At 39.2% G+C, this 21,528-nt stretch overlaps 1 protein-coding gene across 1 annotated transcript; it reads left to right on the forward strand.

The window, feature by feature from the left end:
- The first annotated feature begins 3,249 nt into the window (after positions 1-3,249).
- On the forward strand, positions 3,250-14,608 carry LOC106482092 (cysteine-rich venom protein-like). Its single transcript, XM_013939609.2, is given in 9 exon segments — positions 3,250-3,379; positions 3,382-3,423; positions 6,437-6,498; positions 8,256-8,369; positions 8,868-8,955; positions 10,509-10,654; positions 11,905-11,999; positions 12,554-12,642; positions 13,736-14,608. Coding segments are annotated over 9 exon segments (894 nt in total). The 3' UTR covers positions 13,864-14,608.
- The last annotated feature ends 6,920 nt before the right edge of the window (positions 14,609-21,528 follow it).

A 21,528-nucleotide genomic window follows, 5' to 3' on the forward strand; every position in this document is an offset into this window, starting at 1 on the left:
CTAGATAAGTGGTCAGAGAGATGGATTTAAAACTGGTTGAACTGCTGCACTGGTGGCCCGACGTCCAGCTGCAGGTCAATCAGTAGTGGTGTTCCCAGGGGTCCATGCTGGGGCAAATATTTTTTAACATCTTCATTAATGACCTGGATGATGGGACAGAGTGAAACCTTAGCAGATTTGCAGATGATACAAAATTGGGAGGAGTGGTCCATACACGAGAGGGTTGTGGTGCCATTCAGAGGGACATTGACAGGCTGGAGAAATGGGCAGAGGGGAACATTATGAAGTACAACAAAGGGAAGTGCAAAGTCCTGCACCTGGGGAGGAACAACCCCATGCACCAGGACAGGTTGGGGGCTGACCTGCTGGAAAGCAGCCCTGGAGAGGAGGACCTGGGAGTGCTGGTGGACAGCAAGTTGACCCTAAGCCAGCAATATGCCCTTGTGACCAAGAAGGCCAATGGTATCCTGGGGTGCATTAGGAAGGGTTTTTGTGATCCTCCCTGTCTGCTCAGCACTGGTGAGACCCATTTGCAGTGTTGGGTCCAGTTCTGGGCTCCCCAATACAAGAGAGACATGGAGCTACTGCAGCAAGTCCAGCAAAGGGCCGCAAGGATGATTAAGTGATTGGAGCACCTGTCATATAAGCAGAGGCTGAGAGAGCTGGGACTGTTCTCCGGACAGCGTGGAGAAGAGAAGGCTCAGGGGGATCTTATCAGTGTATATAAGTACCTGAGGGGAGGGTGTAAAGAAGATGGAACCAGGCTCTTCTCAGTGGTGCCCAGGGACAGGACAAGCGTCAATGGGCACAAACTGAAACACAGGAAATTCCATTTAAACATAAGAAAACAATTCTTCACTGTGAGTGTGGTTGCACACTGGAACAGGTTGCCCAGAGGGGTTGTGGAGTCTCTGTCTTTGGAGATATTCAAAACCTCACTGCACACAGCCCTGAGCAGCCTGCTGTAGGTGACCCTTCTCTGATTGTGGAGGGTTGGAATAGACGATCTCCAGAGGTCGTCTTGCCTCAAGCATTCTGTGATTCCAAGGTCATCATAGCTAAGGCCTTCACCAAGAACAGAATGTAGTAATAGGGAAGTTTTTACATGAAGATAAATGAGATCCGAAGACTCGAAATGGAAGGCATGGAAACTCAAACTGGAACTGGCTTATGAAAATAAATGTACATCACTGCAACTGATAGGAGATTGAACTCTACAGCCAGAGAGGCAATTTCTAAGACTATCTTTATGCAATGCATGTTTTTGACAGGCAAGATAATTGACTACAGGAAGAATTTATTAAATGCCATGGCAGAATCTCTGTTGACTGCAGATGTTGTTTTAGGATACGATGTTGTTCTGAATCATGCACTCGGGTTTATAAGCAGCTCTTACACTTGAATGGGGAGTTGACTCAAGAGATCCCAATGTATATTAGGTGTAGAGATGACTGACATAAGCACAATAACTACTCTTAGCCTTAAGAGCCATGGTTCACAGGTGACAAGAATGCAGCCTTTTCCATTAGCAGTAATTATAGGATAATGCTAGTAACACTTGCTTTCTCATATAACAGCAATTAGTTTCCTACTGTAATTAATTAAATCATCATATCTGTCAAGAAGTAAAGCCCAGTTCTGTGTTCTACCAGTGTAAACAATATAAAATCATAGAACCATATAGTATTTTTTGGTTGTAAAGGAGCTCTGGAGCTCAGCTGGTCACACCCTATGCTCAAAGCATGGCCATCTTGAAAGTTAGATTAGGTTGCTCAGCACCTTGTCCAGTCAAGTTCTGAATATCTCCAGGGATGCAAAATCCACCACCTGTCTAGGCAACCTGCTGCAGTGCTTAACAAACTTCACTGTAAAAACATTTTTTATAATATCTGGTCAGAATTGCGATTTCTGACCCTTACCTCACATCCATTCACCGTGAGCATCTTAGAAGAGTCTGTCTGAGTCTTTCCCCTAACCAACATAGTCGCCCTTTGCTAGACTCACTCCAGTTTGTGAATGTCTGTCTTGTCCTGGGGAGTCCAAAACTGGACACAGTACTCCAGATACAGTCTCACAAATGCTGAAAAGGAGGATATAATCACTGTTTTCAATCCTCCGGCTACATACTGGCTAATGCAGTACAACACATGGTTAGCCTTCACTGTTACCAGGGCGTACTGCTGATTCATGTGTAACTTGTTGTCCACCAAAAACCCTCAAATGCGTTTTGTTAGAGCTGCTTCTTAGCCAATTGGTCCCTAGCCAAGTGACTTCTGTCAGATCATTTCTGTCAGATCATTTCTCCAGATTGTAAAGGTCCCTCTGAATGACAGCCTTATTATCCAGCATATTGACTGCTCCCTCCGATTTGGTGTCAACCACAAACTTGCCAAGAGCATGTTCCTTTCCATATAATTATGAAACAACAAACCGCACCACTACCATTTCATCCAGTATAGCTAATGCACTGGTTTCCTAGGTAATACAAAGCAAAAGATTGTTTTGGAAGGTCATACTTCACAGGTACTAGGGTATGAGTTGTGAGACTAAGAAGGAAGAATTTAATTTAAATAGAAAAATACCCCATTTTTTGTATAAGAGCAGAGAATGACAATTGCTCTGGTCAGTAATGACTTGAGACTGAATTTGGACAGGGACAATTAATACCCACACATAGTGAATGCACACAAATACCCCTCTGATCTGGTAGTATTTCTATCCATTCTCATCTTAACCTAGGTAACTAAGAAATGCCAAATAAGGCTGTTGTGTGTGCTTTAATATTAGTGCAAACAATAATCTTTTAATCTTTATCCAGTCTTGGGTAAAAGTATCCATTAAAGTAACACCCTTGGCGCTTTGAATTTTACACTACTGGAGCGATATAAAGAAGCCATAGTACGAACAGTAATTTTGCCCAAGATTTCTTTTTTTTCCTGCAGAAAAATCAATGGGCAAGATTCTACCTTGGTTACAACAATGTCAATCTGGAGACACTTCAGTAGCCAACTGACTTTATTTGCATTGCTGGAGATTAAGCTCAAGCCTTTACTGTAACTGGATGCGTCAATCATTAGCAGAGAGCCTTTGTACCTGGCATTCACATTGACTGCAAATTTTACGTGTAATGACAAATACATACAAAACTCATTTCAGAGTGTTGCATCTGATCCAAAACAAAAAGCAGGAGGAAATAAAAATGGAACAGAAGCAAACAACCTCCTTCTTGGAAGAATGTGCACATGACAAATGCGCTGTTCTATCTGGTCACCGTATGAATTTTACAATACCTGTGACGCTGACTCACCTTGTCCTATCAGGAAACAGAGGAGCTATAAATCATGCTCCAGCGAGGAACCCTGGTCACTTCCACAACCACCTGAGAGTCACAGAAGAAACTTCCAATCTTCCTGGAATCAAAAGGTAGAATTTACATTGACTTTTTTGTTTAACGTATTGCAATTTTTTTCTGGTATTAAAATGTAACCTATTGTTGGAGGCTTCTGGTCTCTTGAACAAGTTAGGAGGATCACAGAAAGAAGATTTTATTCAATTAAAAGTAAGGATTAGATAGGCAGTGGCACAGTGCAAGCTGAAAATAAGGAGAGAAATCTGATGAACAATCAAAAATGGATGTAAAGTGGCCCATATACAAGAAAGGAGCATCTTGGCAGAAAATTAGATATACATAGAGAAGGAGATAGAGACAGACTGAATGTATTGAATTGAATATATATTCAGTTCAGTATACTCTATTGCTATGTGTAGCTATCATCACTTCTTTTCAGTGTTGGGAAATTACCACCTTTCTCTTGCACAAAGTGGTTACTTAATAGGACCTTACGCGTCAATGCTGTGCAAGTGAAATGACAGCTTGTATTAGTCCGTTTCAGGTCATTTTCAAGGATAATAAAAATTAATGGGGATGCTCTTTTATAATACAGACTCAGTTGTGTGAATAATATAGGATGCTTTTTTTTTTTTTTTCCCTGGGATTGAGCCTTTGAAAGGAGGGAAGGGAAAAAAATTCTCACAAGTTCGCCAAACTAGGGGTTGTTTGACAAACTAGGGATGCTGAAGCACTGTCTTTCAGTGGCAGGTCCCTGCACACAGATGGAGTTGCAGGAAAGTCAGTAAGACTTGGCATATGTCCTGATTTATGTTTGACTGAGGGGGACAAGGGAGGGGGGATGGAGAGACTGATTTTAGGACCGGTGCCTAGAAATTAATGCAGAGCAATTAAATTTACATCTCTTAAACTATAAGCATTTGGTTGAAACCTGTGGGACTGCCAAAAGTACGTTAGTATCTTGGAGCAGGAAACCCACCGATTCTTAAAAAGCATTCCAATGGCGTTTTGCAATTTGCATCATGTATTAAATTACCAATTATATTCATTTAATGGATATATTAATTAAATTCATAAAAAATATCCCAGAAGATCAATATTTTGGCTCTGTCTTTAAGTCAGCTTCTTCAGTTTTGCTTGCAAAATAGAATGCCTGACAATTTCAAGGAACAGCTATTTTCACTGGAGGCAGAAAAATTATTTTAAAATGTTTTAAGTGCTAAAAGGTTCATTTTTTATTTGAGAATCTGGCTACTAAAAAGATGTATTTTTGCTTGCAATTTGAGTGCAGCTAAAAATAACCCACACCTCTACTTACTTTCTAGTTAGGAAAGAAGGGAAAAGAATCATCTTTCATGTTAGTGGGACTATAATCTTTTGTCTTTAAACTCCTAGTGTATACACACTGAAAACTTTTGCAAAAGCTCTAAGAAATAAGTGTCGTAGAAAAGGTACTAAGAAAAACCTTGTGCGATCCCAGAGTGTTTCAAGAAAGAAGCAGATTATCTCTAAATTAAATAGTGCCATTAACCAATTCCAAGAACTGGAACTCGACCACACAAACTGTTAATTAACTGAGTAGTTCCCAGTATTGTCTGGGCCAAGTGTATCTTCCCCGAGCTTGGATGAAGCCACCTTGTTTTGGAGGCTGAGCCATACTACAAATGTTGCCAATCTGTGCCTTTTCTGGCCTCTGGACTAGAGAGACGGCCCTGGCATGTTTCAGTTTCTTGGCGCAGACATGGCCACAACTGCCCATATTCAGTCCATTTAAAGAGGTTTTGGTCTGCTTTCTGGAGCAGCTTCTCTTTCTACAGGCTGGAAACTATGTGTTGCCTCCAGTGTCACGTAAGAGATTTGGTGAGGAAAATGTACCATTTGGAAAAGGGCAGTTATTCTTACCCGCATGTTCTCCATGAGCAGGAACACCTTGTGTTTTATATAAACTGGTTGCCTCAAGGTAAAGAGGCCTTGCTGGGTATGGAAAGGCCAGGAAGCCCTATTGGCCTCTCCCCAGGAACAAATTAAAACTAAAACCAGCAGCCTCTCAAAGCCAAATAAGAGCTTAAGTTAATAACATATCTCTGTGGCAACATGCCCAAAAATTCTCTTGGAGAGGGGTTTGGGAAAACTGCCAAAACAAGTAAATTCCAGTCTAGTCACCTGCCTGTCTGCCCCAGGTAGCAAAGCAGAAACAAGCTGAATATAACTCCTATGGCTGGTTGCAATCAGATACCAAATATAATGATCTTATTACCGTCTGGACCACTGTAGTGGGATGGTTCAAAGCTTTGAGTCTCCTAAGCCAGCACAGCCTTGGCTGGTCCAAAGTCTGGTGGTTGCTTGTTCAATTAGAGAAGGCTCCTGTTTCTGTACCCACTCTGCACTACTTGTTTTTTTGATCAAGAGTTTGTTTTGTTTTTTTTTAGAGAGAAAAAAAAAAAAGCTTTCTGAAACAAATTACCTGGGAAGCCAGTGCTGGTCCATTTCTGGTCCAGCCAGTTCAGACCCAGCTCACGTGTGAAGAAGCTTCACAGCAATAGTCCAGCATTGGTTCTTAAGCAATAGCTTTGACTCCAGACTCAGACACCTAAATGTAGAAGCCTGCATATGTGTCTAAACTCCCATTTCAACTAACACAGTCCTATCAAAGCAGGCAATGAAGATTAGGGAAAGTTTCAGACTTATGCAGGCACAGAAACAAACTAAAAACAGTGTTCACCACTGGCAGTTTTGCAGCAAACTGAATTCTTTCTATAGGAAGGAAAATACAAACGTCCTCCTACACTGTGAACTCAGATGAAGGGAATAAATCACGATTTGACCAGGAAGTACAAAATATACAAAGCTATTGATTCATACTGTTTCTAGAAATTTTAAAAAGTAGAGAAGGAATGAATTTTAATTTTTTTTACTTCTAAAAATGGGAGGAAGAGAGAACGAGGAAAGAAAGAAAGAAATCATTACCTTGCTGCTTGAGAAAACATCTGGAGATGCACAGGAGAGAGATGTGTTACATGTTCAGAGAGATGAAAGCTCCCTAAAGGGAAAAAAAAATAACAAAAATCCCCATTCTTCCCTTTTCAGAGATGATTCTGCCAGCAGTGTTCCTGTGTCTTGCAGCTGTGCTGCCTCGGTCCACTGGAGAGGTAGGATCCATGCTTTGCATTCGGAAAACCTGGATTGGCCTTGACAGACTCGAGGCCTGATTGAATCTGGCTTTTCCTATGCACACCGGTCATGTGTAGGAAGAGTCTTGTTAGATATCTGGGCTTTGGAGAGACAATATCCTTGAAGTCTGGTGCCACAGAGAACCTCTATTCCCAAGGTCTGCCTAATTTCAAAGCAGTAGACTGCACCCCCATTTTCACACTAAATCCCCTATTGGCTCAGGGTTACCTGTAACTGTGTTTCCCAGACCCCCCCCCACACACACACTTTCTGAAGATCCAGCCCACAGGGACAGAGACCTGTGTGCCTCTCCCTTGCCTCACAGTCCCATCCTCTGAACAGGCATCACTGGTTTCCTTCAGACAGCTTAATTCATTAACATAATCAATGTACACTTAGAGTAGTTCCTCCCAACTCTTAACGAGTCTGAAGCTGGAAGTTTGCTATTTTTGCTTTGGAAATATTAATGTGGCTGAAGGCTTGACCATTTTTTTCCCCTTTATATCAGTTGGTTTACTAGAACTACTTCTTTCTACAAATACTGCTTTTCTAATGCTATAAGCACTGAAGCTCATCTAAGTATGTTAAATGGCAAATACAAATGATATGCTTGGTTCTTGACTAGTCCCACTGGAATTAGGCAGAAGAGTACGGGATCATTGGATGAAAACTTTACAGCTAAATGACATTTATTGGCTTATGAATAAAAAAACCCCAGCAAATCTTTTAAATACTGATGTCTAAAAATACATTAGACGTAGGAAAAATAATACTGAATGTGGCTGGATTGTCATGACCTGTGAAAATAAATACTTACAAAGAAGATTTTCTTACACAGTACTATCATACCACTAAAAATAAACATCAATAAATCCATCTGAATGTATGGACATAGGTAACTAATTACCTTATTCTAGGAAGTATCAAGTTATTCATACATCGGTATGAAGTGTAGTATGACAAAAATAACAGTAACAACTGTTACACTCAAGACATAGTAGAGAACAGTAGCCTAAAAATATGATGGGATTTTTCAATTTCTGCTCTCCATGCTGTAGCCTAGAAAACTGGTGAGAAAGATTGTAAAGAAGAGGCAGAATTTTTCCTATGGCTATTCTTTCTATTAGAAAATACAGGAAAAGTTTGAGAAATACAGTCAGTTATGGCAGGAGTGGAAGAAAACATTGACACCTTATTTTCTGTGCAGTGGGATCTCCTGATGGAAGCATCACGAGAAGTCTGTGACAATCCTATGATTATACATGTCCTTCAGTAAACAGAAATTGATAGGCACGTTTAAAATGTTGAAGAAGGGGAAAGCATCATAAGCACACCCCGGTCTTTGTCTGATTTTTAGATCCTGTTTCCCCCAAATCCTTGTGAAGGAAATTATAATAACAATAAATTGAGTCTGATACAGTTGCCTAAATTTAAGAGTCTCATGTCACATGAGATAAGATATGCTAGACATCTGAAGTGGACTGGCAGATGCAATACAGGAACCGGTGGTATTTTTATTACTGCTAAGCTCTAAGTGATGGAATCATTCAAAGTGCTACGCAGCGGGGAACAACCCCTAGATAGACCTAGGAAACAAATTATAACACCTCCTTCACCACAAGGACTATTTCTTAGGTTGATGTTAGTATTTTAGCATTTTAACATTTCCTAGACAGTATTCAGGATTTAGTTACATTCAAATAAATAAGAAATATAACATGGTCTTTCAATTTAGGTAAGTTTTGATGCTCTGTCAACTAGCAAAGCAGATCAACAAAAGCTGATTGTTGACAAGCACAATGCCCTCAGAAGAGGAGTAAAACCATCTGCCAGCAACATGTTGAAGATGGTAAGTCACCTGCATTTCCATTTGCAATGAATAACAGACCCTATGAGAGATACAGGACCACGTGCAAGATCACATTATTTAAGTTAGCAGCAAATGCACTCTCCCAATCTTTCCTATGTTGAAGTGCTAGAAATACTGAGCACAGGCAGTACCAAGAGAAATATAATGTTGGGAAGACAGGAAAAAAGGTCTGGCAAATTTTGCGGTGTATGAACAATGATGTCTCTTTCTTTTGAAGGAAAATGAAGAGGAAAAGGAGGAAACACAACATTGTTCCTTTTTTTCTGGCACATTCGTTGTCAGTCAGCACAGTTTCTAGTCTTTTCATGAGTGCACAGTTATTTAGTTGTTCCTCCTCCCTAAAAAAAGGGGGGTAGAAAAAGGATTCGCATAAGATTTTTTTCTGATTAAAAGTGTAATTTCCAAAACGTTGTTTCTCCATGAGGGGTTATTAAGCAGTACATATCTGAATGACTAATATTTTCTCCTTTCATTAAGGAATGGAGTCCTGAAATTGCAAAGAATGCTGAAGCTTGGGCAAATCAATGTACTTTAAGCCACAGTCCTGCAGACATGAGGAAAATCAGTAAGTAAAGTATGAGTGCTAACTGAATAATATATCATTTGTGTTATCCATGTGACCAGCTTACAGACATGAGATTTTTGAATTAGCTGATATCAAAATGAAGCTAAAATAATGTGTTCACATATTTTCAACTTCATGGATTCATATCTGCTGAGATGAGACTATATGTTACTCAGGTATCTAAAAGTATTTTTGTAGTTTTACTAAAATTTGATAATTTAGTTAAAGGACGGGATTCACATTTCTAACTTAAGATGTCCACAAGGTAAATATCTAAACCAGAATTGGTCACTGTATATTCCTATACATTAAATGGAAGGAAGTAAACACTTCTAAGACATGATTCATCTGACCTAGCATTTAGGGTGAGATGCACTGCATCTGAAACCTTGCATTTATCTTCTATACAAAGCTTACTCAATTGACTGTTTCAGAAAATGATATTTGAACTGAGTGATTCCACTGAAAATATTTGTGTAAAAAGATTATGAAAAAGTTCAACAGAAATTATATGAAATATTGTCACGTTTGTCCAATTATCAAATTTATATTAAATTCCCAACCTTTGAAAGAAAAGGTGTGCATAATTTGTTTTTTTTTTCCCTTTCACCCTATTCCCATTCCTCAGACACCACTTCCCATTTCTATCATTTCAGCTGGTTTACAGCACGGACCAATTTGTGTTTTTTTTTATTTTATCTTTAAAACCATTTGACTAAGCATTTGAGATGACCTGTTATATTCAGTGTGACTTCACTAGCGCATGGGTTGAAGACAAAATTCTAGATATAAATCTTCCCAGTAAGTGAGGAAAGTTAAATCCCATTCTCACCCCAAATGCACCAGTTTTACAAGTACATCCCATTTATTTCAGAAGGTGAAAAAAAACATTCTCCCAAAATATCCATCAGAAAGAAGAGAATCCAGACCCAGTTTACAACAGAAATCAGCTTGCTTGGACTGAATAAAACTCTCTGGGGTGGAAGGGACAAAGGGTGAAGGTTCAAAACCAACTGGCAATGCTAGGCATAATTGCTAATGAAGACGAGACTCAAAATTTTAAAAATCCCCTGGCAATTTGAATGAGAACAGTAGGAACAATAGGATTTGCCTGGATGAAAACAGTAGGTGAATTCACATGACAGTGAAGATACTTTTCTCTCTACCAGAAGTAAGGTTTGAATTGTTGGGATTTTCCCAAAATTACTGAACTGTGACCTGAATACTGACCACGGTTGCTACATTTGAAATAGCAAAATTAGAGTCACCACAAACAAATCCTTGGTGCACATGTGCAGGTGCATCTATGGATGTGCAGAAGCCCTGTCAACAACCAAATTCCCAGTCAGACAGGTTAGCCACGCTGAGAACCGGCCAAGTGACAACTTCAGTACTGACAAAGGGTGGAGTCACTGACCTGGGGGGGGGAAAAAAAAAAAAAAAAAAGCACCATCCCATCTGGATGAGAGCTGCTGTTGAAATCACACAGCCGTCTGCTGGTTCTCCCCATGTGTGTCTGTTTTGTGCATTTCTCAGTACCCTTCTCTTTTCAGACGTAACCTGCGGTGAAAATCTCTTCATGTCAACCGCCCCTTTCTCGTGGCCAGATGTTGTTCAGGACTGGTATGACGAGGTGAAAGATTTCAACTATGGCACTGGAGCAACAAGCCTAGGTGCTGTGGTTGGCCATTATACTCAGGTAGATGCAACATTTTTTTTATCTGAGCCTGAGAAAATAAATACTTATATGTCAGCTAAGCAACTTTGGCTCTTTCATAAGCACACCAGAGACAGAAGAGTCATTCTGATAAAACAGAATGAAAGCTTTCAAAGTAACAGAATAGAAATGAAAATAATAGGCTAAACATCTTTTCAGCTTTTTGTTAAGGAAGTATACTAGACAAGAGAAGCTGTTGAAGCCTTGATTTAGGAAACTTGCAACTAGATGACACCAAACCCAGGTTAGTACTAGGGAGTGTTCCTGTGCAGCAGGGAGGCAAGCGTAGATTTATGACAAGAGGTAAGAGAGATGTAGTCATCCCAGCCACCCCATTCCCTGGAGACCCTGGCTGGGTGTGATGAGAGATGTCCTCCTCATCCAATACGATGACTGATGATGAGCAGTCTTTCCAGCCATAGCACAGCTGGTTCTGACCTAAGGAGAAGACCTGATCATTTTGAGCTTTTTTGAATTATGATTTTTTTTTCTGCATGCTTTCTAATATATTGGTCTCAGAACCAGGGCCAGGTTGTTATTCTGCCATTACCACCTTTGTTTTTGTTTTCCTCCATTAAGGTATCCAACCACGCACACCCTTACTCATGGGCACAGTATGACACACAAACGATTATCACTTGCATGCACAGAGTAAATACTGGTATTCCAAAACCTCGGGAAGAAACAGCAGGAAGAGACTTATTTGTCTGTTTAGTATTTGAAAAGTGCTTAGATACTGTGTGAATAGGGTTATTAAACTATCAGGAGGGAAATATTTCTAACTTTGCTATTATCTATAGAGCTCCATTGTTTCACAGAGGTCCCAGTTGGAAGGGGGGGTATGATAACCTCCTCTGTTCACCTGCACATGACGCAAGTGCAAAATTTTACATCCTGATTCCTGCATCTTCTTCAACAGTTGTAACTGACTGGAAACATATTTTATAGAGACAGACAGCTTAACTTAAAAGTTCTGAGGCATGAAGAGTCCATCACATTTCTTGAATATAAACCTCATTATATCCTAAATGTTCTTTGCCTTATGGGTAAATAGCAGGAAAAAGAAAATTATGACTTTCCAGCAAGATAAGACTTATATTTTACTATGCAGGGTAAATAAAGTGACTTAATTTTGGTTCCAATATGTTTCATTAACACACAGTGTATTTAAATGATTTTCACATATATCTGTTTTTTTCATTCTCCTGTGGTTTTTATTCTTATATCTGCAGGTGGTTTGGTACAGGTCTTATAAAGTTGGATGTGCAGTTGCTCACTGTCCTAAGGCTAAATTTTCATGCTTTTATGTCTGCCAGTACTGCCCTGCGTACGTATTGATTCTGATACTGGAACTCCTTATTACATTATCAAAATAACTTAGGAGATGGTGAAATGTGTATCTGTGCACATCACCCATAGCTGGGATGAAGGTCTGAGGACCTTTTGGAATATGAAAAGACAGAAGATCACTTGTAAAACAAATTGTCAAACAAAAGCGTAAAACATAAAAGTGACACTGATTTTCAGATTAAATTTTCTTTACCTAACAATCACAATTTTCATCATGGTAAATCACATAGGAATATTTCCCACATTCTGTTTGATGTCTTGATTCAGAAAGGCACATCAATATGTGCAATACCATTCAGACTGTATCATTAATAACAAAACATTAGTGAGGATTTTAAGGTAGAGTGAAGATTTTATAAACTTTGTCTAAAATTAATTTTGACATTCATATTTTAATATAGAAAAAAATGTTTTAGATATAACGAAAGACTAAGTCTAAATTAATATATGCATGCATCCGTATAATTAAATTTTACCCTTAAGTATGTTATACTGACTTTCTATTTTATGCTGGTAATGTTGATGTTTCAGGGGGAATAGAATAGATTCACTTGGGAAACCCTACAAAGAAGGAAATCCTTGTGGTGATTGCCCTAATAATTGTGACAATGGACTATGCAGTAAGTTTTAAGCATTTAAATTGTGACTGAGGTAAAGCTGATACCTTAAAAAATATATCCATTAGTTTCTGCAAATGGAAAGTTTTTAATTGTTTTGTTCAAATGCCAGGCCAAAAAACAGAGGCTATGAATCCATACTCATGCTCTCTAGGCTCCTGTGCCATTATTTTTTATCAGTTGTTTTATGGAAGCCTCATGACAGGCCCAGGCTTTACTATGTTAGGTGTTTTACCTAGGTGGGGTAACTTGGGGGGTGAAACCAAAGAAGGAATCTGTAACAATGATGGGCAGATATTAGCTGGTGTGATATTAGTAGCTGGTGTGATGTACGTTGGGAGGCAGGTACCTTTCACTTCATCGTCCCAAGGGCACAGATCAAGACATTCATATGGCCCAGATAGCTCCAGAGATCATTCTCCATCTCTTCATCAAAGGTGACAATGTCTCGGTCTCAGTATGGAAACTCTCATGAATACTTCCTAGCACAAGAAGATCCATTGATTGCAGTGAGGTTAAAGATATATTTATACAGGGGGTAGCAAGAAAATCTGAGTTTCCAATCTCCAACTTCAGTCCATATGCTTTTCCACACCCAGGAAAGGCAATTCTGATGCTTGAATATAGGCAGTGCCAGGAAAACAGGAGATTTTCTTATCTTTATCTCTTCTTTCTTTTGAACAGTAGTCGTTGATCAGATAGCAATAGCATCAAACTTGACAGAATAAGAGATTAACAAATTTGAATCACACTTTCTTTGCACAAGAATTCTAATAGAAAATAAAGGCATATGGGTTAAGTCTCATTAATATAAAACTTACCTTCAAATCTCACTTCTGTTATTATTTGGGCTAATTATCATCACGAACTGTAGTACAGAGGAAGAAAGCTTCAAAACACCTTGTAATTTAAATAGCAAACCTCCTTGAAAGAGCTAAGAATATTGTATGTGTGGTCAAAGGTTTTGGATGCTTTTGTGGGATAAATGACAACAAAGAGGAAAAAATTAAAGAAAAAAGAAACGCTGATGAAAAATTATTCTGAAAGGAAAAAGTTTCCCATTTATGATTAATTTTATGTTTCAATTCTTTTTCAGCCAACCCTTGCAAGTATGTGGATGTTTATGCCAACTGTCCTGACTTGGCAAAGTCTTTTGGATGTGCCTTTAACTTTGTTAAACTGAATTGCCCTGCTACCTGCCAATGCAAAACTGAAATAAAGTAACAGGCTCGGACTCCTCCCTGCCTGGGTATCCATCTCTTTAATGACAATAACTTTCACAAAAACAGATTTTATCTCTCCTCTTTCATGCATGCAGAAGGACTAAGTTACTCACATAGACGTGAGTTACTCACATCAGAGACAGCTGTAGGATCTTGTACATGTTTTATTTGCATAGTTCTCTGGAAGTATAGTGGAGTTTCTTGGTTGAAATTTGGCATTTGGGTACCAGACATATATCATGTTCAAGATTTCAGGTCTTCCTTCTCTAAAACTGTTATCTAAGGAGCATTGTTTAAAGTTCTGTATTTCCATATGTTTCAGACGCTCTCAGCATAGCTGCATAGCCCTTGTTCATGCAAGTGATCTTGACTTGACCAACATTTTGAACTGTGTTACTGTTAACTGGACCAGCAGAAAAACAGCATTACCTGAAATGTGTAGTTTTCAAAGGATATCAGGAGAGCAGAGCAGTTTCCATTAGAACTATTCTCAGTTAGAATTTGTGTTTTTGCTAACATACATTTTACTCTAAAACACTCCGTTGCCTTTAATGGGAAAAAGTCTGTAATTCATTCAAATGGATGGTTCTGTTTATAGTATAAGGTTATACTTAGCATAAACAAAGGTAACCAAATTTGTTCTCTAAAAGAAAAGACCTATCTGAGAAAAGGGTTTAATTCATGCAAATAAGTAGCCAAGGAAGGAGGGTCCCCACATTTGGAAATTTTGCTTTTAATAACAAGTAGAGGTGTCTTGAAAAAATATTTTTTAAATATTTGGTAGTTCTGTATCACTCATTAAATTACTGATTCTTCACTGAGCAATTCATTTTAATTTTCATTCTTCCTTATTATCATGAAATACAGTTTACTTAATTTCCACCAACTTTGTGGCTTTATCAGCATTCAGTCTTGATGGAAGGCTGCTTCTTTAGTAGCATAAGCAGAAACTGTTCACATGAGAAACTGAAGATTTCCTATGGAAAAATAGTAGTCAGGCAAACAACTTTCTCTCAGACTCTCTTTCAGAGAAAATGACCATTAATATAAATAACATGTGATATCCACTTCTGCGACCACTGAGGAGCAAGTGTTCCACGGTGCAGTCAACCATGGGACTAAATGCTGTTTTAGTCTCACCTTAAGATGGTTTCACCTTCCTGTGCTCTTGTAGGAAGAGCATGTTGTCATAGCTTCCTAGCTACTCAGCTTCCAGGTCTACAGAAGCCTTAGACAGAGAATAATTTCAACACACATTTCTGATCATTCATTTCAGTGGCATTTCTGCTAATCCTGAAAGACGAGCAGGAAGTTAAAGGATTGATTTCACACTACAAAGTATTCAGCTTTCTTTTTTTCCCCTTTTTTCTCATTCTTCTCCACCACTTTTTCCCACCATGGCATGGTGTTCTCTCATTTGGGTACATGTTGGGTATATTTGGATACCTCTGGGTACATCTACTAGTGAACTAAGCAATGCCAAGATGCAGGCCTGAGCACTGAAACCTATGTCTGTATGTTAAATTGCTAGCACAAATCCTGTGAAAGAATGATGACTATGCAATAGTTAATCCATTTTTTTTATTCTTAAAGAAATGAGTAGACCGGTTGCCCCCCACTGCTACAAAAGTGAATATACATTTTATAACGGGTCTAGAAATGTATTCCCTTCCCCCTTAACCCATACCACAAGAAATGATGTCTGAATAGCTCAAAATAGGAAACAGGTTGTATAAACATGTAAAAATCAGCCCTCATACATCTCACCCTTGAGAACCCAGGAAACTAAAGCCTAATTTAGTCCTATTAGCCTAACAGCCTTTAGCTCTATTAGCCTAATTTAGATATACAGAAAGAAAATAGAAAAAATTGCTTACTAATCATTTTGCAATCACTAGAGGATAAAATAACAGCATGGATTTGTCAAAAGCCAATCTTGTCCAACCAATTCAACTTTCTTCTTTGATAACTATGTCTGGTGGATGGAGTCCTGACTTTGGCAGCAGGTTTGACAAAGCCCCAAAAGACATTTGCAAACTAGGGAGACATGGTTCAGGTGAAAGTAATGGCTATGACCATTTTTTATGTGGGGTCCAACTAGTGTTTCTGAGGTATGAGAAAGGTTTACTGACTGACTGGTAACAAGGATGATTTATCTGGGAGAATACCCCATGCAAGGAGCGTAGACAGATATAAACATGAGACAAGTAACAAAAGGGCAGCAATTCTGGATCTTTGCAGAAGCACAGCTTCAGGCACTGAAGAACCCTTAACTGGAGGAAATGGTATATGCTTACCTATTTTCAGGTGCCTATAGGGTTAGGTGGGATATTACTGGATGTTCTGGGATCGAAGTATTTAATCAGCAATATGTCCCACATTAGGATCCTGAGCCTTTGAGAAAACAGTGCATTATTTCTCTAGTGTCTCAGTTTCCCAGCTGTAGAACACGGATAATAACATTCCTCTTTCTCTGTTAGCATAAAAAAGAAATTACTGAGTGTTTGGCATTGAAATAGCAGGAAAAATGAATCTATATATGTACCTGAGTAATAGATAGACTTGAAATGAAGTGCTGCTAAAGGGACTCCAAATTCAGGACAGTTTAGCTACAGATTTCCCTCTCTTTTCCTTGTTTCTTCTCTTTCTCCTCATTTGACCTGGGAAGGTGACAAAAATATAAAGCCTTCCAGACTCTTGGAGACAACGAAAGCATTCGAGGTGTTATTTCTCTTTGTTATAATATAAGTAGGTGGTGAAGATGAGCTCCAGATGCTCTTGTAGCTGGTGCCTGGAAATGTCACGTAAATTGTAGAGAAAGACAGCTGTAGGGAAATCCTTTATACACACATCATATTGTGGGCAAAACCAGCTCAATCCAACTCCAGATTAATACAGGCACATGAAAAGCAGACCCAGTCCATAATATTCTTAGGGCCTGAAAACATCTTCTCCCTTCATCCGCTTTGCTTCTCCTCCCCACCCCCCACCTTTTTTTGCTAGTACCATCTTGTGGTGGAAGAGCGAAAATAAGTCAACAGATGTCCTACTCCATATCCTTTCTTTCTGGAATGGCGATAGATTATATTCAAAACAATCCCATCTCCCTTTCGAACTACTGTGGAGGCTGTTGCACATCACTGAGAACAGACAGGCTTTGTCCTCCCTGACACCATGTCTGCACTGATCCTGGCTCAAACTGTGAATTATCACAGTCTACCCCAAAGCTTCTGCCTCTGCTGCTCCTTCCAGTGGGATCTAGCTGCCGTCCTCACAGCAAGTCCATGGTCAGTTGTCCATGACACCTAGGCATCCTTGTTGGTAGGGCATTCACCTCTCTGACGCTCTCTGCCCTGAGAAAGTCATGCCAACACACTTATGTTCCCATATAACACAGTGAGGAACCTCAGAGAGAGAAAAAAGAGCCTCATACTTGTGCAGAAAGGCTCACGACATGCACTGCCCTCCCTCACAGATACTCATCTGCTGCCAGTTACGGAAACTTATGCCTCTACTATCTCCACCAGGGTGTAAGGCACAGAGCGAAGTCCTGGAGGGGGCATCTTCCCAGGTGCTCCACAAGCAGTGTGCCTTGACCCTGACAGCTCCTGTCACCAGTGGGGTCCCCACACCAGGTTGTGCGTTCCTCTGATAGCACACTCAAGGTCATGGGGAGTTTCACCTCCCAAGGTGAAGCCCTTGAAACCCTTCCTACCTGTACCAAGGATCCAGAGCAGATGACGGGCTGTGATGGGAGGGCCCATGGAAGGGAATTAGTCCCCATTCCTCCTCCTCACCTCCTCCTGATGGAGACCCCTGTAGGGAGCTGGCTGCTGTAGGACAGTGCCTGAATTATGCCCCATAACATGGGCCTCTTTGGTTCACTATGGAAATGTGCACAGATTAGAGAGGAAGGCATATTCCAACATCAAGAGTGCTCTCACTTGTGTAATGATGTAATTAACAGGAATAGCCAAACGTTATCATATGCACAGTTCAGCTAAGCCTGTCTCTCACCATTACAAAGTTAATGTCCTTTAATGGCAGGTAAAAAAAATCCCATGGCACAAAGACCTGAGTTTGCTCTTTCTCTAAATTTGATATCCAACAGTCAGGACATCCTTTTAATGCTGAAACAGAAAGTTAGTGTCACTTTGAAAATGTATAATCATTAGTTATGGTACTCCTGGATATACCTGGAACACATGTAGTTTTCTGAAACGTGTAAGATGGATATATTTTACATCTCTCTCATGCTGTAGGCCTTGATTCACTTATTTTTCACATTTGAAGAAATACCTTTGAAGCCTGAAAAGCAAAAACAAGCAGTAAATTTTTAAATGTGTGCCTAAGCCTTGGCTGATTTGACACCTTTAAGTGTGACAGCAATGTTTCCAGGGTGAGGATGTAAAAATGGTGAAGCCATGTTTTGTGTGGTGGGTTTGAAAAATCTCTCCCGAAACCGAGGATTGCTTCTCACTCAGACTCTCCTCCTGGCTGCACAGTGCAACAGCTCTTACCCATATTTTGAGAAAAAAGATATCGTTTATTCTTTAAAATAATGATAATTCTCTGTGAAAGGGAGTTAAAAGAGACAAAAGGTATGCCCATCTGAACTTCAGATAAAGACAGGAGGCCAAATTCAACCTTCATGAACTTTCATTTTTACACACAAGTATTGTTTTTACTCCTGCCACCAAAGGATTAGGACTTCTCTTTGTGACCCTATACATATATACAGATGTATGTATATATAATATATATACTCATTATTATTATTATGTTAGGTAAAATAACTAGTTTCACTTCTTGAAACTAGAGCCCAGTGCTATTTTTTTCCTGGAACACTTCCTCCACTCCCAACAATTGCAAGAACAGAAGATGCTTTTCCCTTGGGGACTTTGCAGCCAGCCACACCTCTTCTTCTTGTCTTTTCACCTTGGGTAAGAGCTGCATGTGCCACTGCCTTCTTCCTCCATCTTCTCCATCTCAGGGTGAGTAAGAGCCCTGGAGGGGAGGGAGGCAAGAGAGGATTTGTTTTCTGTAGGTGGAGTGGGGGTAAAAACAATCAGCTTGGGAGAGAATAAAAGATCATGGAAAGAGATGGATGGAGGGTCCCTTATCCCACAAGAATGAAAGAAAGGGTGGGAGCCTGAGGCAACAGGGGAAAGACTGAAAGGTGTGAGTGGAAATAGCCCTGTCCCTACCCCCAGTCTGCCAAAAGCCCAGAGTCTTCTCCCAACCACATTTACCCCATGCAAACTGTTGATTCTTCTCACCTATTTCCTCCAACCTGGAACTTGCTTGGCTTAAGCCCTAATATCAAGTTTTGCCGACACAGACAAGAAGCCTTGAGATGGCCTCATTGATACCTCAGTGGCTCAAAGACCTGGCTGAGCACTGAGGACAACACTCAACAGAAGTGAAGATAGAAAACCAATGCATTGATCAGGGACTATATAGATGTGGTTGCTGCAGGAATGAATTTTCATATAGGACTTCAAAGGCCTTGATGATAGGTGGATTAATAGTCACTGTAGTCTACAATTTAAAATGCCAGATTTCAGCTGAGGAACAAAATGCAACATTTTAAACCAAAAAGCAAAAGAACAGCTGATCACGTAAGTTAGGAGAATGTGTTTTACTTGTGTGAGTAACTACTGATGTCTGGCTACCTAATATCTGTGAGGACCTCTGATTTTGTAAAGGATGCACTTAACACAAAGCCAGCTTTCCATAAAACGGTGATTGCATAGCATCCATTGGCAGATGACAGGACAGTACTGTTTGACAAGGCATTTATACATCCAATAGCTTTGCAAGAGAAGCAAGTTTTAGGTAAATGACCACGCACTCCAAAGGCTGTCTGAGATATATATAGGGAGAGACCCATTATAACTTCCAAATTCTATAACGTTTAATCAGCAGCAGGAGAGAAATGACCCCATGTTGTCTGTTCTCAAGAATATTTTCATATGAATAGACTTTTAATTTTTTTTACTTCATTTTGCTTGTACCTTTGTATTCATTTCCAAATTGCATCCAAGCAACAAACTTTGCAACATTTTAAAAGACAGAGCTAAATAGTCCAATATGCAGCTTTAGTATAAAGAGATTATATATTTATTACTCATTAGTCTTTAGTATAAAGAGATTATATATTTATTACTCGTTAGTCTTATACTTACTGTAGACAGAACATTATTCAGCTTCCTCAAGGAAATTTGAATGCTTCTACTGCCAAATGAAGAGAATAAAAATATTTATCCTGAAGAAAAGCTAGTTTTTGTGGCAAATCATTTTTAAGGAACTTAGATTGATATTATTTCCTTCTGAAATTGCAAGAGCAGAAGATTGTTGAACACCTTGACACTGATTGAAAGGCTTTTGAGAGCAGTCACGACAAACCAACAAATCTCAGAAATTAACTTAAAATGTGGAAAGAGACCTCTAATAATGTAATGTCTCCAGTGAAGTTCTCTCCACAATTTCTTGAGATATGAACATGTAGCTCTACTTTTTAGTCTGCCTGACAGCTTTAGCAAAGCAATGCCTAGCATATATTACAAAAGCAAGAATGTACTTTCTGCAAGAGACACATCATCATTTTGTAATACAGTTTGCAATTAATAATATTTTAAAATATGATGATGAAATTTAATATTCTGCATTCTATTTTTAATGAGTAAACATAACTTATTCCTTTTTCACACTAAACATAAGTTATTAACACTTGACTAATACAGAAAGGTAGGCTCTACAAACACTACCAATATGCTGCTATGCAAATACACGTGAATCTATTGGTTAAAATAGGACAACTTCCATAATATTCAAATACAGTCTTGAAGTCCTAGACATTTAATGGGAGGACAGCTTCACTTTTTGAAATGCATGTCACAAGCACTGAAATTGCCTAGTAGATAAAACTTGCCTTTCCTCAGCTAAAACTTGTGATTTTGATAGAAAATGGGATCATATCTAAAAAAAGAGAGAGGCTGCAGTAAGCTAACAGAGATTGGGAACATAGTGCCATAATTAAGTTGCATTCATACTTTTCATACTTCTGATTTTGATTGCTACATCAGGCAAATGCATTGACTTTTACTGCATTTTTGCCTGCATGTTTGCAGGAACATGCGCATCGGGCTGAATCTTCTCTCACATACTTATATAAAGACAAATTGACAGAAGTTACAGTAAGTTTACACATGACCAGAAAATGTATTTTCCATCCAGTTTTTTACTACCAGTGCTGACTCATCTGTCTAACTTTTAATCTCTCTTATGTAGGATTCATTTTTATCAAACATGTTTGTTCTGAGATTGATTGAGTCATCTGCTACACGCTATGGTATATTTACTACCAGGCTGTCCACAGTCGTGTTCTGTGTGGGCCAGATTTTTATTCTGCTCTGCAAGCATAAAGACATTGAAAAATGCAAAAGACTTTAAAACAGCCTTAATAAATGAGAACTGGGGTTGTTCTACTTCAAATCTTACTCATCTGAGCTGAAAGGTGTATTTTCCACTTATCAGTAGATCATCCTCATTAATTTTCTCTGTAATAATTAGCCACTGATAAGATTTTTAGATGAGCATATATATAACAAAGTACTGCACGTGGTTCTGGCTATTTTATACACCATTTTCAGATGGATTTCCT

The sequence above is a fragment of the Apteryx mantelli genome, chromosome 3 (assembly GCF_036417845.1).
Source record: "Apteryx mantelli isolate bAptMan1 chromosome 3, bAptMan1.hap1, whole genome shotgun sequence".
Lineage (NCBI taxonomy): Eukaryota > Metazoa > Chordata > Aves > Apterygiformes > Apterygidae > Apteryx > Apteryx mantelli.